General features: G+C 37.8%; 1 protein-coding gene across 1 annotated transcript in view; it reads right to left on the reverse strand.

Annotated features, from left to right (window-relative positions):
• Positions 1–14,358, reverse strand: part of SYNE1 (spectrin repeat containing, nuclear envelope 1) — a gene marked incomplete at its 5' end in the record, with an annotated part of 80,752 nt that overhangs the window by 20,129 nt on the left and 46,265 nt on the right. The window contains 5 exon segments of the mRNA XM_009084237.1: positions 596–733; positions 1,145–1,327; positions 4,569–4,719; positions 6,869–7,056; positions 11,274–11,436. Coding sequence (XP_009082485.1) covers positions 596–733; positions 1,145–1,327; positions 4,569–4,719; positions 6,869–7,056; positions 11,274–11,436 — 823 coding nt within the window.

Below are 14,358 nucleotides of genomic sequence, written 5' to 3' on the forward strand. Positions count from 1 at the left end.
ACTGTCATGAGCAACAATGAGCAATTAAATTTAGCATTCCACAGTCTTTCAAGCCAAAACCAAGGATACTTCATGGTTTACCATCTCATTCCTCACTTGTTGTATTTGGAAAGAAAGCACTTCTCTAAACAAGCCATGCCCATGACCAAATGTCTAGCATGAACACAGATGCTAAAGCTAACACACTGGAATTCTGGAAAACAATTGGCATTTTTCTCTCCAGATAATGATTCTTCTGATCCAGAAATGACTAACAAATGTAGTAATTATTAGATATCAGCAATAATGGAGATGACATAAATAATTTTTATTAACGTTTCCTCTTTAGATGAGGGAAAAAAGACTGTCACTCCAGGGGGGTTTTGTTTGGTTGGTTGGTTTTTTGTTTGTTGTTTTGATTTGTTTTGTTTTTACATTTTTCACAGCTCAAAGATCTTTAACAGAAAAGTACCTAGCCAATAACTTCTGAGATTGAACTCTAAGCCTGCAAGTAAAGGAAATGTATCAGGCTGCATTTTCTTAAATCCTTTTCCCAGCATGCATGCATTCATCCCTTCTCTATCCCTCATTCTGTAAATACTTGATTATTCTTTACCTTAAGTTGCTTTATCTTTGCTTGGACATCACACTCTGAGAAATGCTCAATGTTGGTCAGCTGCAGGTCCATCTCTGTTAGCCATACCAGGATGCTATCACGTGCTGTTTCAAACTCCTCACGCTGGCCAATAAAATGCTGGAGGGTAAAAAATCAAGTGCCATGAAACAAACAACCAACAAGAAAAGCCCCAGCAATAGTGGGGAAATAGCTTACATTCCCAACAAACCTAATTAAAATTCAGTACATCATCTTCATGCATTTCCTACATGCTTTCTAAGGTTCCCTTTTCAGTAACATCATCTACAGCTGCAATTAGCTGACCTATGAAAGCTACCTTCTTTGAAGAAGATGGTGTTTGAGGTCACCAAACATTTCCCTCCAGAATATGCTTTGGTTACCTCAAAGTGAACTGATAAGCCTCTTTCCTGTTGCAAAGGTAGAAATCCGCCCAAACCACTGTGCAAATGCATTAACCTGAAAGCTTCTGCAGTACCCTTGATTCTTAAGTATAGTAGTGAAAGCGAAGACTTAAAAATGGAAAAATACTTTTAGCCTGCGCAGGATGGAGGTAACTCGCTTTTGTAAGTTGTCCCATCTCTGGTTCCCCTCATGAACCATCTGCTTGAGGCTGCAGTCGGAGTCAGTGCGGTTCTCTCGGGCCAGCCGGCGATATTGTTTATTGATCAGTTCCAGCTGAGTCAGACTTTCATGAACTTGTCTCTGGAAGGCCTAAAGCAACATGAACAAAAGACACCATCAAATTTCTAATTATTAAGCTCAGGATAAATATATAGATCTCTCACTTTATTTTGACACTACTTCCACACTCTGACCTGTGTTAGCTGCTAAATTTCACTCTAGTTGCAGACAGCTGCTGAGGGCTATCCTATAGAGATGCAGCCTTCTGATTAAAATAAGAAAAAAAGATTATAAAATTGACATAGTTCACTGAATGAGATATTGCAACATGAATACCTATTACAAAGGCAAAATCAGGACAAAAATCCCAGACTCTTCTTTCTACTCAAATGTATGCCTCTGTTTTTGAGAACAGAAATACAAACAATGAATATGAAACTTTTTGTAAAAAAATAAATGAACAGAAATCCAAGATTCCTGTGGCTTCATTGCAGTTTATACATACTGAATTTGCTGAAATGCAAACTTTGAAGAGACTTGAGCCATTGCTATTCTGAGTTTTCCCAAAAATACTGAAAAAATGTACTGAACAAATCATCTCTTTATCCTCAGTATACTGGTATAGGAGTAAGTTTTATCTTAAAATATTCAGGGAAAGAAAATTTCACAAACATCCACGCCAGCTTATGTCTAGGCAAATGTTTGCAGCATGTACTTTCAGTGCTCCCCTCTACTTTTATAAAAGCCTCAGTCACTCAGTGGGGGAGCAGAAATAGTAGTGACTTAGCCTGTGAGTTTCATGTTGTGACTAGCAACCACAAAGCTTGGAGAAAACACCTTGTAAGGAAATCACTGAATTAATCCCTTCAAGAAATATTAAAAAATGAACATTTTTTGTTTGTTTTTATCTTGTCATAGAAACAGAAAAGCAATCAATCAAAAATGCTTAAGAAACCCAGACTACAACAGCTCTGTTTTGAATACAACTAGGGTTTGGATCCCACTGTAGTGCTACAAACTTGCTTTCTGATATTCCTCACAATTCAAATAAACAGGCAATTTCTTCCAAAAGTAGACACTCCCTTAATAAGGACTGTGGAAGTGTGATAGGTAATATACTTCTGTACAGAAATTTTAATTCAGCATGTGATTTGCCTACATATAAATATGCACAATATCCCCATATTGTACCATTCAAAGATAAAAACGAAATAAATGCATTTCTGTTGTAATACCAGAGGAGAAAGCAAAGAAATTGGTTTTAAAAAAGATCATAATCTGCAGAGTCCTCTCAATATAACTATTCTCTTCATTAAATGGCCATCAAATTGGTTAGGGAACAACCAAAAAGGAGCAAATGGGCTTGCAACTGGAGCGAAATGCTCAGTAGAAGTGAATTAATTTAACATTGTGGAAGGATTCCTATATTAGAGGCACAAATCTGACTATATTTATTAGGATCATGAAATCTAAAAGTGTGCAGCTGTAGTTTCACCTGTTACCAAGCGTTCTCCAGAAAAAGAACAGCTGTTTATCTGTCTTCTGTTTTTTTCATCTCAGCTACACAAGAATTAATGTTGCACTCCTTCCTGTAACCACTTTTCATTTCTCCATAAACTAACGGAGAGGAAGGAGTTTTATTTTGTACAGTGAAGTCAGAGAGAGACATCTCTGTCCTCTGTGCCCATGAACTGCAATGTGAAATATGGTCTGCTGAGTTATTTTTGTTGTTGCGTTGTTTTATTTTGTGTTTTCTTGCTTTGCTTTGGGTTGGGCTTTTTTTGTTGCTGCTTTCTATTTTTAAATGAAGTGCAGATATGGAGAGGAAAATAAAATTAGAAAAAATACTGACTTTAAGCAGAAATCTGTTTGTGTTAGTATTTATAAGTGGTTGATTTTATACTGACTTCACAGTGAAGTTGCTGCATTCTGCTGAATTTGAACAGCACAATATTTGGCAGGCACAGGAACTAGGTGCTCAGAAGAGAGAAAAATAATAGAGAAATAAAGAACCAAACTACAGAAAAAGCAGGTTTCTGGACCGGCTGCTACACTGTTTTCTTCACGTCTAGTTCCTGATGACACTCTATAGAGAGTAAAAAATCCACAATTCTGCAGGAGAGGGAAGGACACCATAACAACTGAGGTTCAATGAAAGAGACTTAGAGCAAACTCAGATAAGCTACAAAAATCAAAGATCGTCAATATACTTTTGGTACTGCTTCTCATACAGAGACTTGCTAAACAAGAGATTTAAATCCCGATCACTGAATAAAGGGACAATGGGAAGGAGGTCTGAGGCAGAGTGCTTGTGTTCAGGAAGTAAGCATTTTTATACTATGGCAACCTACCTTGCCATAATGAAGTCTGGCATAATGAAGTTTGTTTCACAACAAAACCTAGCCAGTACATTCAGAAATGTGAATGTCAGCTATAAAACCCGAATCAGTGCTTCACAGTTTATGTTTTTGATTTACTTGTTAAACCAAAAAGTATTAACTGGTCTTAGACATTGTTTAAAATTTGCATTTCTTCACAGCATATAGTTTACAGATCCTGACTGTTTACGGAATTGCCTAAATAATTTGTTCTCTTTCTCCAGGATTATTTTTCTCTCTCATCTTGATATAATCTTTGCAAATATGAATCTAAACAAAAGATTTTCACTGGTGACTAGCCACATGACGTGTGTGCCTGCGTTACACACAGGTATACAATCCACTGTAAGTATGAGGCAAACCATCACACTGTAGTAAGACACAATGGAGTTATGCAACAAGCTCCTAAGCACTGACCAAAGTGACAGCTTGTCAGTTTTGAAGCACGCACGTAACTTTTAAGTCCCAGGGGACACCATGTGGACATATAACAATATTTGCATGAATGTGAATTTCAGGTATAAGGATCTAAAAGGAGGATATTGTGCATTGCATGAAAAGAGTTCAGAGGGCTGGCTTCAGAGAGCTATAGAAAGAAGAGTAGTGATAAAATCAAAGCAAAAGCTAAAGCATGTAGCGTGCATTTGAAGAGATATTTGGGGAAGTGAGATATATGAAGGCTCTGGAGCACCTGCTGACTGGACATATCAAAAAGCTGCAGAAATAAAAAAGATGAGAAATCCAGCTTTGGTAAGCAAACAACAAATGAGAGTGAACTGATTTCCACTGCCTCTTCATTCTAGAAATCTGCCACTGAAGGCAGCTACAAAATCATCAACTCCACTGTATTAATACAGTGTCTCTGCTGAGGGACTTTGCTATGGGAAGGAAGAACACCAGCTGGCTGCTGCAATGTGATCAGTAAATATTAAATTTCAACCATTATAAATCACCTCAAATTTCTTCAGTTCTTCCTTAGCAACAGTGTAAAGCACACCAGAGGAGCTCGGAAAAGCAGCTGTCCTCTCTGAGACTTTTAGCCAGTCTTCAAATCTAGAGTAGTCATCCAAAAATTTTTGCCACAGCCGCCAGGTTTCTTCAATTCTGCAACAGATGATGGAAAATTAGGGAATGCTTGAACTGATTGGCCAGTTGACCTACAAAACTTTAACCAATCATCTACAACAGCAAAGTAGTGCTGCATCAAACAGTGACTATTAACCTAACTCTGACAGCCAGGCTGATAAACATCAGGGAACAGCCAGGGAAGGCTGGATCATTCCAGACCGAGCTAAAGTGAAATGATGGCATTTACTTTTTTTAATGCATCTAATTTTGGAATTGGTATTAAAAAAAAGTTGTTAGTAAGTAATAGGAGCTCTAAATATCTGAGCACATGCTAAATAACTTCTGCAATACAGTCCCAGTGTAGGTACCTAAGCCAGTATCTCAGAGATTAGAAATTTCACACTACCTTCAATCACAGAACTTTTTCTTATAGAATGCTAAAGAAGTTGCAACATATATTTAAAAGTTCTTAGTAATTATTCTGCATTGCAAAGGGACATAAACTTCTTTCCATTCACCAACTACTGCTAAAATGCTTTAACTCAACATATACTCTAAACATATTTTGATTTAAAAAATCCAAAAGTTAACATTTAAAAAAATCCCAATTTGACTTCAATTGATTATGCAAAACTAGTGGCTGACACTTGACATTGAAATCAAATTGGCTTAATACTGAGACTGTAGAATCCCAAGATGTTCATCACCACTTGATTCCAAGTAACAAGATCTTTTGTTGGGACAGGTTGTTTTACAGCAGAACTTTTGTCTGTTTTTACATACGGAATACATCTTTCCCAAATCTTAGATATGCAGGACTAAAAAGCACCTGATCTATGCAAAATTTATGCTTTGTTGATGATATGTTGTCTAAATGGAGGTTTGACATCTGAAAAGTTGCTTTTTAATGCAAATAACGGTTTCTAGTGTAATAAAGATCTTAAATAGTGATAGTTCAGTTAACTTACCAGTACAAATCTACTAAAGCATAATGTGTACATTGTAAGAAAGTAAAATAGAGTTAAATGCATTGTTCCACATTAAGTAGTTCTGAATTGATTTGCTGGGCAAAAAGGTATGAGGAGCCTGTACATATTCAAGACAGACTATGACAAAGCTAGAACCTATAGACTGCATTTATATATATACACTAGTCAAGAATTGCCATGGCAATAGTATAGAATTACCTAAAGATATCAATCTGTGGATATAGAGAAGCACAACTTAAAAGCAATAAATGTTTCACATAAAATAAAGAAACATTTTACTAAATACATTAAGAATATCTCACAAAACTAAAGATCATATAAAGTTTAATTTGGCATTTTGAAAATTCTTAAATTTTACCTGGAGCCATACAAAGAGTATGACTATGTAAACAACACAGAAAGAAGATTCATAACATAAAAAGATATGGAAAAATTCTCATGTTTAAACTCACAGGAGTTTAAACATGTATTATTACCAGTCAGCAGATAGTACATAGTATTGGCCCAATCTAGCCTACATCATTATTGCTGCTGAAATTATTCAGGCTATCCATATGGGAACAGAAAACAATGAATCTTCTGGATATGATGGACATGCAGCCTACAGATGGTCTAAGCATGTGCAGTAAACCAGACTATACCCAAGATTCATGGGTGCTATGGCACTCACTTGCTCAGCACAACTAAAGTGGGCAGCTGAGGAAATTCCATATGAGTGCTCAGTCCTAAAATTCTTCCAAATAAACAAAATCAGACATAGGAGAAACTACTGAGGAACATTAGGTACATGAAAACCCTAATACCTGGAATAACATTCTACCTATTCAATAATTAGTTTCCCAATCTATCTCAGTAGTCCTAGGGTAAATTTAAGTATTGCACCCTTCCTTTTGGGTCATGTTTTCTAAATCTCTCACTGCTACCATCTAAGCTTTCTCTAATTTCTCTCTCATAATTTCTATGAAGCATAACACATCATTCTATCAAAGGACTTGTGAGTGAAATTTGATGATTGTTATCTGTACCTTATATAAGGGCACATACAGCCCAAAATTTGGAGGTTCCCCCCCCTTGCATAGCAGCCATTGGCTTTTACTCAGTATATCTTTTTCTGCCTCCTACACTCTTTTATGCAGTACTGCAACAATATACATCCCATCCTGTGGTTCTGTCTGTGGAAGGAAATTTAGACTTACTTAAGTCGCCTTTCCATTGACATTGCACAAATGTTCCTCCACCTTCTGTCCAGATTGCGTGTAGCCTGCTGGATAGAGTCACACTCTGCTTCTGTGGCACAAGCATCACAGTCATGAAGAAGTACTTCACACAGATTGAGAACAGATGCCACCCCAGTGCTGTGCTTCTCTATGTCCCTCTGAAGTTCCTGTAGGTGATGAAATTAGTTCTTAAGAGATATTGCAAAACATGCGTAAATACTAATGCATTTCTCTTCTATTATAAAAAAATAAGGTTGCAAACAGAACACCAAATCATCACATGGGACAAACTGCCAGAGCTCCGCATGCTCAACTGAGCATTTTTCACACACATTTAATCAACATCACCAATAAATGGTAGAATTATTTCCAGGCCTTTCCCATTATGACAGAGAACGTAAAGCAGAAGTTAGTAAGAGAAGTGTGACAACAAAATATGTTCTTGTCTGCTGTGAGGGTTTGGTGAAGGGATCCTTCATGAACCTACTCTCCCCCAGATGAACTAGCTGCAAAGTGGCATGTTTGACATGGAGATCTGTAGTAGAAGATTCTTCTTACTTCAACTTTCCAGTTCTAAAGCATTTTCATTGGAAATGGAAATGGAAGGTTCTGAATGCCTAAAGGAAACACACTTGCACTATTGTAGCACTTACTGTATGTGATCAGGATTATTTTTCCTGTCAGTTTCTTGATTGCAATGGCTTGTTCTACACTGATGATAATGTTTCATCTTGAAGTAATGTTTCAGCTTCAGTTTTGAACTACAGATTCAAGTTAAGACAAGCCACAAAAGGAATTGGCTGTTGCTGTTGGATCAGTGCAATGAAAAGAAACCCTGCTTGACTTCTGTCTACATTTACAAAGAATCATCAGACTATTGGATGGAAAAATCAGTAGCTACAATTACAAAGCCAAGAAAACATAATTCCAATAGTGACAAAGAAATACTAATGTGATTACATTAAAAAAGTGCTGTATCGCACCTAGAATACTATGTTCACTTCTGATTTAGATGAAGAAAATAACTATTAGGACAGTTAGAGATGAGGAAATTTATTTAGGAGAACAAGAACTTGGCATCTTGAGGATGAGTAGAGATAAAACTGTTCTTTATAATTTTGCTATTGAAGTAAACTATAACATGCAAAGGGAAATACAATGTAAACATATTGTCTCTACACACATTTAACGTCTAACTAGAGCAACTTTTCTTAAAACTAGCAATATGATCTGAAAATGCCTTCCAGCAGGAAATTATGAGCGCAAAAACCTCAGGAAATTTGAAATGGAACAAGGTCAACCTATATCAACCATTTGATTTGGTTATTTGTGACAAATGGGGCTGCATTCAATGAAGTACACTATTTCATAGTCTCATCTATGAAACAGAAAATATTTTGTAAACAACTTCATGAGATCATCAAGTGGATGTTTTCTTCCTCATTGATAGACCTTTCACTTTCACTTGCCTGAAAAATACTTTCACTGTGATGTCAAAGTGCTTATTCTTCTTTAGCTCTGCCCTGAAACATTATACAAGGGTGGATACTATAATCAGAAGCAGTACTTTGAAACACACACTCCAGACAGCTATGAGACTTGAGGTTAAGTAAGTTCAGGTAATACAATCTCCTTTCTAATGTTTTGGAGTAAAGCAGTAGTGAAGACTGTCAGTTGCAGATCCTGAGCACTTCCTTAAGGATTAAACTTTTTTTGTTCACGTACAAACCCTTTCCACAAGCAATCTCTAGACTGTTTTGTCTCCATAGCCTTATATTTCTTTCCCAGATTTTAAATTTTTCTATGTTTATTAGAGAACAGTAAGCGTTTGGGTTAGTTTACTAAGGAGCATAACTTTTATGCACTGCTGTCACTCACGTACAACTTTTTAAAAAAACTTTACTCAGAAGCAAACACCATTTTTTTCACACTTCAAGTGGCAGCAGACTGAGAAGAAAAAGAAGTAATCTTTTAAATCCAGTTTGTGACCCTAGAAAAATACTGTATTGAAGTTACCCTGCCGTCCCCAGGATATCCAGATTCAACTGTATTTTTAATTTCACTAGAGGCCAGCAACTTGCAAAGCTGACACTTTGCTGAAATAGATGCTGAGAAGTAGATAATGGAGTTACAGAAATGGAATTTGGCTTTCATCTTTCACAGCATAATGTTTTTAACCCCGTAATATCATGGAAAGGGACCTCGGGGGTTCTCATTGACAACAAGTTGAATACGAGCCAACAGTGTGCCCTGGCAGCCAGGAGGGCAGCCATGTCATGGGGTGCATCAGGCAAGGCATTGCCAACCAGTCGACGGAGGTGATTGTCCTTCTCTACTTCATGCTGGTGCGGCCTCACCTTGAATATTGTGTGCAGTTTTGGGCACCACAATACAAAAGGATATAAAACTATTCGAGAGGGTCCAAAGAAGGACAACAGAGATGGTGAAGGGCCTTGAAAGGAAGCCATACGAGAAACAGCTGAGGTCACTTGGTCTGTTCAGCTTGGAGAAAAGGAGACTGAGGGGAGAGCTCATTGATGTACATATCTTCCTTACGAGGGGAAGTGGAGGAGCAAGCACTGACCTCTTTTCTCTGGCAACCAGTGACAGGACCTGAAGGAATAGCCTGAAGTAGTGTCAGGGTAGTTTTAGGTTGGGTATTAGAAAAAAGGTTCTTCCCCCAGAGGGTGGTTGAGCACTAGAACAGGCTCCCCAGGGAAGTGGCCACAGCACCAAACCCGACAGAGTTCAACAAATGCTTGGATAATGCGCTCGGGCATATGGTGTGATTCTTGGGGTTGTCCTGTGCAGGACCAAGAGTTAGTCTCAGTGATGTTTGTGGGCCCCTTCCAACTCTGAATATTCTGTGATTCTGTAATTTTGCATATGAACAACTGAGAAGATAACATGACCTCAGTGGAAGATAAAACATGGAAAAAAATGTAAAATCACTAACAAGAAGAAAGAGGGAACAAAATACTTGAGAAGGTGGACTTCTGAGATGTGGTTGGTAGCAATATAGACTCCATTTAATAAAAATACTGGCTGCCCTATATCGAAGGTGGGTGGATTTTTAAAATTATTATTATAACCATGGCTCGCAGTGTCATCACATCAAATCATCAACAAGTTTCCATATATGGCACCCTCCCAGGATAAGATTCACCTCTATTTGTCCCCTTTAGATTTCAAATTACACAACTCTCAATTCTACAGAATATTACTGCACACTGTTGCCACAAGGAAACAGCAGAAGGCAGAGATACACCAGTCTTAGTGCCCGAAACAAGCCCCACAAAAAGTGATTGTAACAAACTATGGGATGCCTACACAGGGATGCTAGTAAAAAATCCCCAGGATCTGCTTTATTTCCAGCAATGACCCCTTCCCTGCACTTCTCTGTCTCAGAAACACCACTCATTAGTGATGCCTGTGTTATAAATTATTATCCCTATGTAAATTTCATATAGAATATTAATAAGCAATCCTGCACAGCCAGCTGGGGAGCTGGCAAAAACTCTGAGGGGGTTCTTGGCTCTCAGTTCCACACTCAGCTTAAAAGAGCAAAATGCCAGTTTGCATTCTTCATAAATTATCCCCAAAACATTGTGTCTCTCCTCTTCCCACGCATTTCTTTATCCTCTGGAGAAAGAACTCAGGAGAGCATCTAACTCATCTCCACTGAGGCATCAGAAAGGTATTTTTGCCAATAAATAACAAACAGGAACACAACAGAACAACATTCCTTTCCAGCAATGTGCTCCTAGGTAAAACTGCACTGGGCAGTGAAGTGGAACAGCAAGGAGAAAGTAGAGTAAATCATCTTAGAAGTAACATTAGCTTTAATGCCAAAAACTGGTTGTTCACATTTTTCTGTACATTTTGTTCTAGCACTGCATAAAGGCTTTGTATACTACAAACTAACCATTTTTAACTTCACATGTATAGCTCATGCATCTTTGCGTGCAAAGTGCTTCTCAAACAAGCTGCAAAAATAAAATTGAGTTAGAAAGGTTGCTAAAAATAGTAATTTTCAAGCATGTGCAAAATTTGCAAGGTCTAATAGGTGTCAGTTTTGCCTCTGGGAACAGACAATCAAACAAACAAAAACCACAAACCCCAAAGGAAAAACAACTGCAATAGCTCGTTTGGGTTACATCTCTTGGTGCCTTACCTTTCTCAGAAAGGTCAGTCAGCTCCTGGTGGATTCGATGTCAAAACCAGCAGAAGGCTCTATAAGTGACACAGTAAGTACTACTTGCCTTGATATTTGAGCACTTTGCCTCATTCTCTCTCAGCATGGAACTGGGTATGGGCAGCCCAAGGACACTTTAATTTGGCTCTCCCATGTCATTGTTCACCTGACAAGTGTGTTGTATTTTACCTGCTGTTCGTTTAGCTTCCTTTGTATCTCCTCGGAGTCACAAGTTTCATAGACGATAGGTTTGGACAGCTCTGACTCAATGTGGGCAAGCCAAGATCTCAGGCTACTCATGTTTTTATCCAGTTGCTGCACTGCAACGAGAGTCTCCTTCAACTTCTTTACCCTGTAAAGAAAAAGAAATGGCAGCATAAGTACACCCTAAAGAAAAATTTTCACAACATGAACTTCCAAACATTTTGAGAGAGATTTCTCTTAGACGGCGAGCTTTGTTCTGGTCTTCCTTTATTATGTACAAAGCTTCTGTACATTTATCAGTTGAGTTAAGTATCTGTTAAGAAAGGAAAAGTTTTTTGTTTGTTTAGTTTTTTGGTTTATTTTTGTTTGTTTGGGGTTTTTTTTGTTCTTCTATTTAGTGAACACCAAAACCCTCAAACAACCCAAGTTATTTAACTGTGTATTTGATGCACAGATGACAACTGTTCTTAGACTACAAATAACTTATCCACTTAACCAGTACTGGTTGGGGAGTGCACTGAATGGACAGGCCTTTTTCACCTTCGTGAAAACATTGAACTACATACCACGGAACATTTGGGCTGGAAGGAATCTTTAAAAGTCATCTAGTCCACCCCCACTGCAATGAGCAGGGACATCTTCAACTAGATCAGGCTGCTCAAAGCACTGTCCAGCTTGACCTTGAACATTCCCAGGGATGGAGCACTACCTGGGCAACCATTCTGGGCAACCTATTCCAATGTGAAGACTTGTTCTTGAATAAATCAGTTTTAGAGCAAGAAATCCAGCTGAGAAGACAGTGAGAATTTCTGAATCTGGAGCTGTTTCAACTTGGTCTTAATGGACTATTTTGGATTTAAACAGATGAAACTGGAATGGAACTGCATAGTGATTTCTAACTGGTATTTTTCTTGAGATCTTGACCTTGCAACAGCAATGGCCAGGAAAAAAGAAATAGGGCTTTTTAAAAAATTATTATTATTTTTTATCCAAGGGAGCATTAGGCTTAGAAAGGGAGTAAATTTGACTAAACCTTTATTGTAACCCAGTATTTTTTCTTCAGTCTGTTTGAACTTCAAAAATGTCTCTCAGTAATTTTCTGCTTCCTATCCTCATGTTACATAATATACACCATTAGTGTATTCTGAAATTGTTTCTAAGCCTTTTTTTTTTCCTGTTTATGTGGTACAACAAACAATCTTGAGTAATGTTCCCTTTTATGCTTCTATTGCTCTTTCACTTAAGTGTTTCAATAACAGAAAGGTTTAAAAGATGAGTGCAGATGGGAACAGACTGACTAAATCAGGTTAAAAAACACAAGATTGCCAGATTCATCAAACAAAATGCCACCTGACTATCCTATAATTCAAACAAAGCAATTCACATTTTTTTCCACATTACTAACCAGCAAATTTATCAAGTGTTTTCATATTTAAAGCCGTAGCTGCAGCTGACCATTAAGAGAAATGCAGAGATCTTAACATCATCTTAAAGAAATTAAAAGCTAAATCTTTCAAGTTTCCATCTTTTTATAGCCCTCTCTTTAGCTCACAGATGGTTGAGCTCTGGTTCTTTAGCACTAAATACTCTTAAGAACAGTTCAAATGCAGATTCCTTGCCAGAGTCTCACGACCAACAGCTGTAGGGTTGTGATCTGAAAAAAACCCAATTTGGTAACTGGAAAAAATCTGGGTGATCTGAAAATCTGTCTATGAAGGGACTGAAGTCAACACAATTGTGCTGAAAGACTGCCTCAGCCCCCGTTCCAGGTTATCCCAAAACACAGCTATGTGTTTAGCCTTGAGGAGATAGTAGAGGAACACCCATTGTCTCGGGGCACCATCTCCTTCTCACCTATGATTCTACATACAATGTTTCATGGGTTTGGACCAACTGAAACTTGCTGATTGAGTGAGCAAGAAGGTTGGTTATCACCCTCCTGGAACTCACATGCAGCTTTTCGGTCTCTGACATTATTTAAAAGGAGTGAAATCCTGTTCATTTTCTGCTTAGCTTTTCAAGGCTGGATGCTACCAATCCTTTGCAGGCACACTGGAGTGGGGAAGGGAACAATGAGTCATGTCAGCCCTGTGTCACTCTATCATTTGCAAGCCCAAATTGTGGACCAGGATTCTCTTGTCTGCAATTGTGTAGTACTCTAATCCCTGTACTGGATTTTATTTACATTTTGCCTGCAACACCTGATAAAGGGTCCATCATTTGGAAAGTGCCCTCTGCCTCAGACAGACTGCATGGGAATACAACCCTGCCAGAGCAGAAAACCAACTCTGACCCAACTGCAGCTATTTTCAGTCACATGACCTAAGTTACTCTAGAGAGAAAAAGAAAAAAAGCATGACATACTAAAAGAACACCCAAATCCTACAAGTTCCTTCCTGCCCCCCTGCTACATCTACTGTTAAAACTGTTCTTTTTTGTACTGGGTTTAACATAACAGATTCCTTGCCCATAGTATAAACAGAAGCAAATAAATAAGTTCTTATTGGAGTCTGCTGTGCCTATTTTTTTTTGACTGAACTGCAGTACAGTGTTGTGCCTCTAGCTACACTGAAAACATATCTGTGATCAAATAACAGATGTAATCCATCATGTCTAAGAGTTTCCCTTCTGAATTTTAGCATACAAGTTCTCTGTGCTCTAAAACTCAGCTTAAGAGACAAAGGTCAAGTTCTAAATCAAGCATGTGGGATCGCTAGCCAAGAGTAATTTTGACCTTTAGAGATTTCATTTACAAGATCATGTTTAAAATGTTAATTATTCCAATAATAACTTCATCCTTTTGTTGCAGCACTATGTATGTTACTGTGAGACTTGAGATAACTCCTCTCCTTGATAATGAAGATTCTGCACTGAAATCAAAGAATTGGACCCGTGACATGGTTGTTTTAAAGATTGTTTTTTACATAACACATACCCTGGTCTTGCCACACTTTACAAATATTCAAGACTCTGAGAAAGGAAAATACTGCAGAATTCAATTGTTTTTATGGTTTACTGCTGAAAATTCATAAAAATTTGAACAGGCTTATGATGATTATGTTTTCATGTT

Source organism: Acanthisitta chloris, unplaced genomic scaffold (assembly GCF_000695815.1).
Source record: "Acanthisitta chloris isolate BGI_N310 unplaced genomic scaffold, ASM69581v1 scaffold1081, whole genome shotgun sequence".
Taxonomy (NCBI): Eukaryota; Metazoa; Chordata; class Aves; order Passeriformes; family Acanthisittidae; genus Acanthisitta; species Acanthisitta chloris.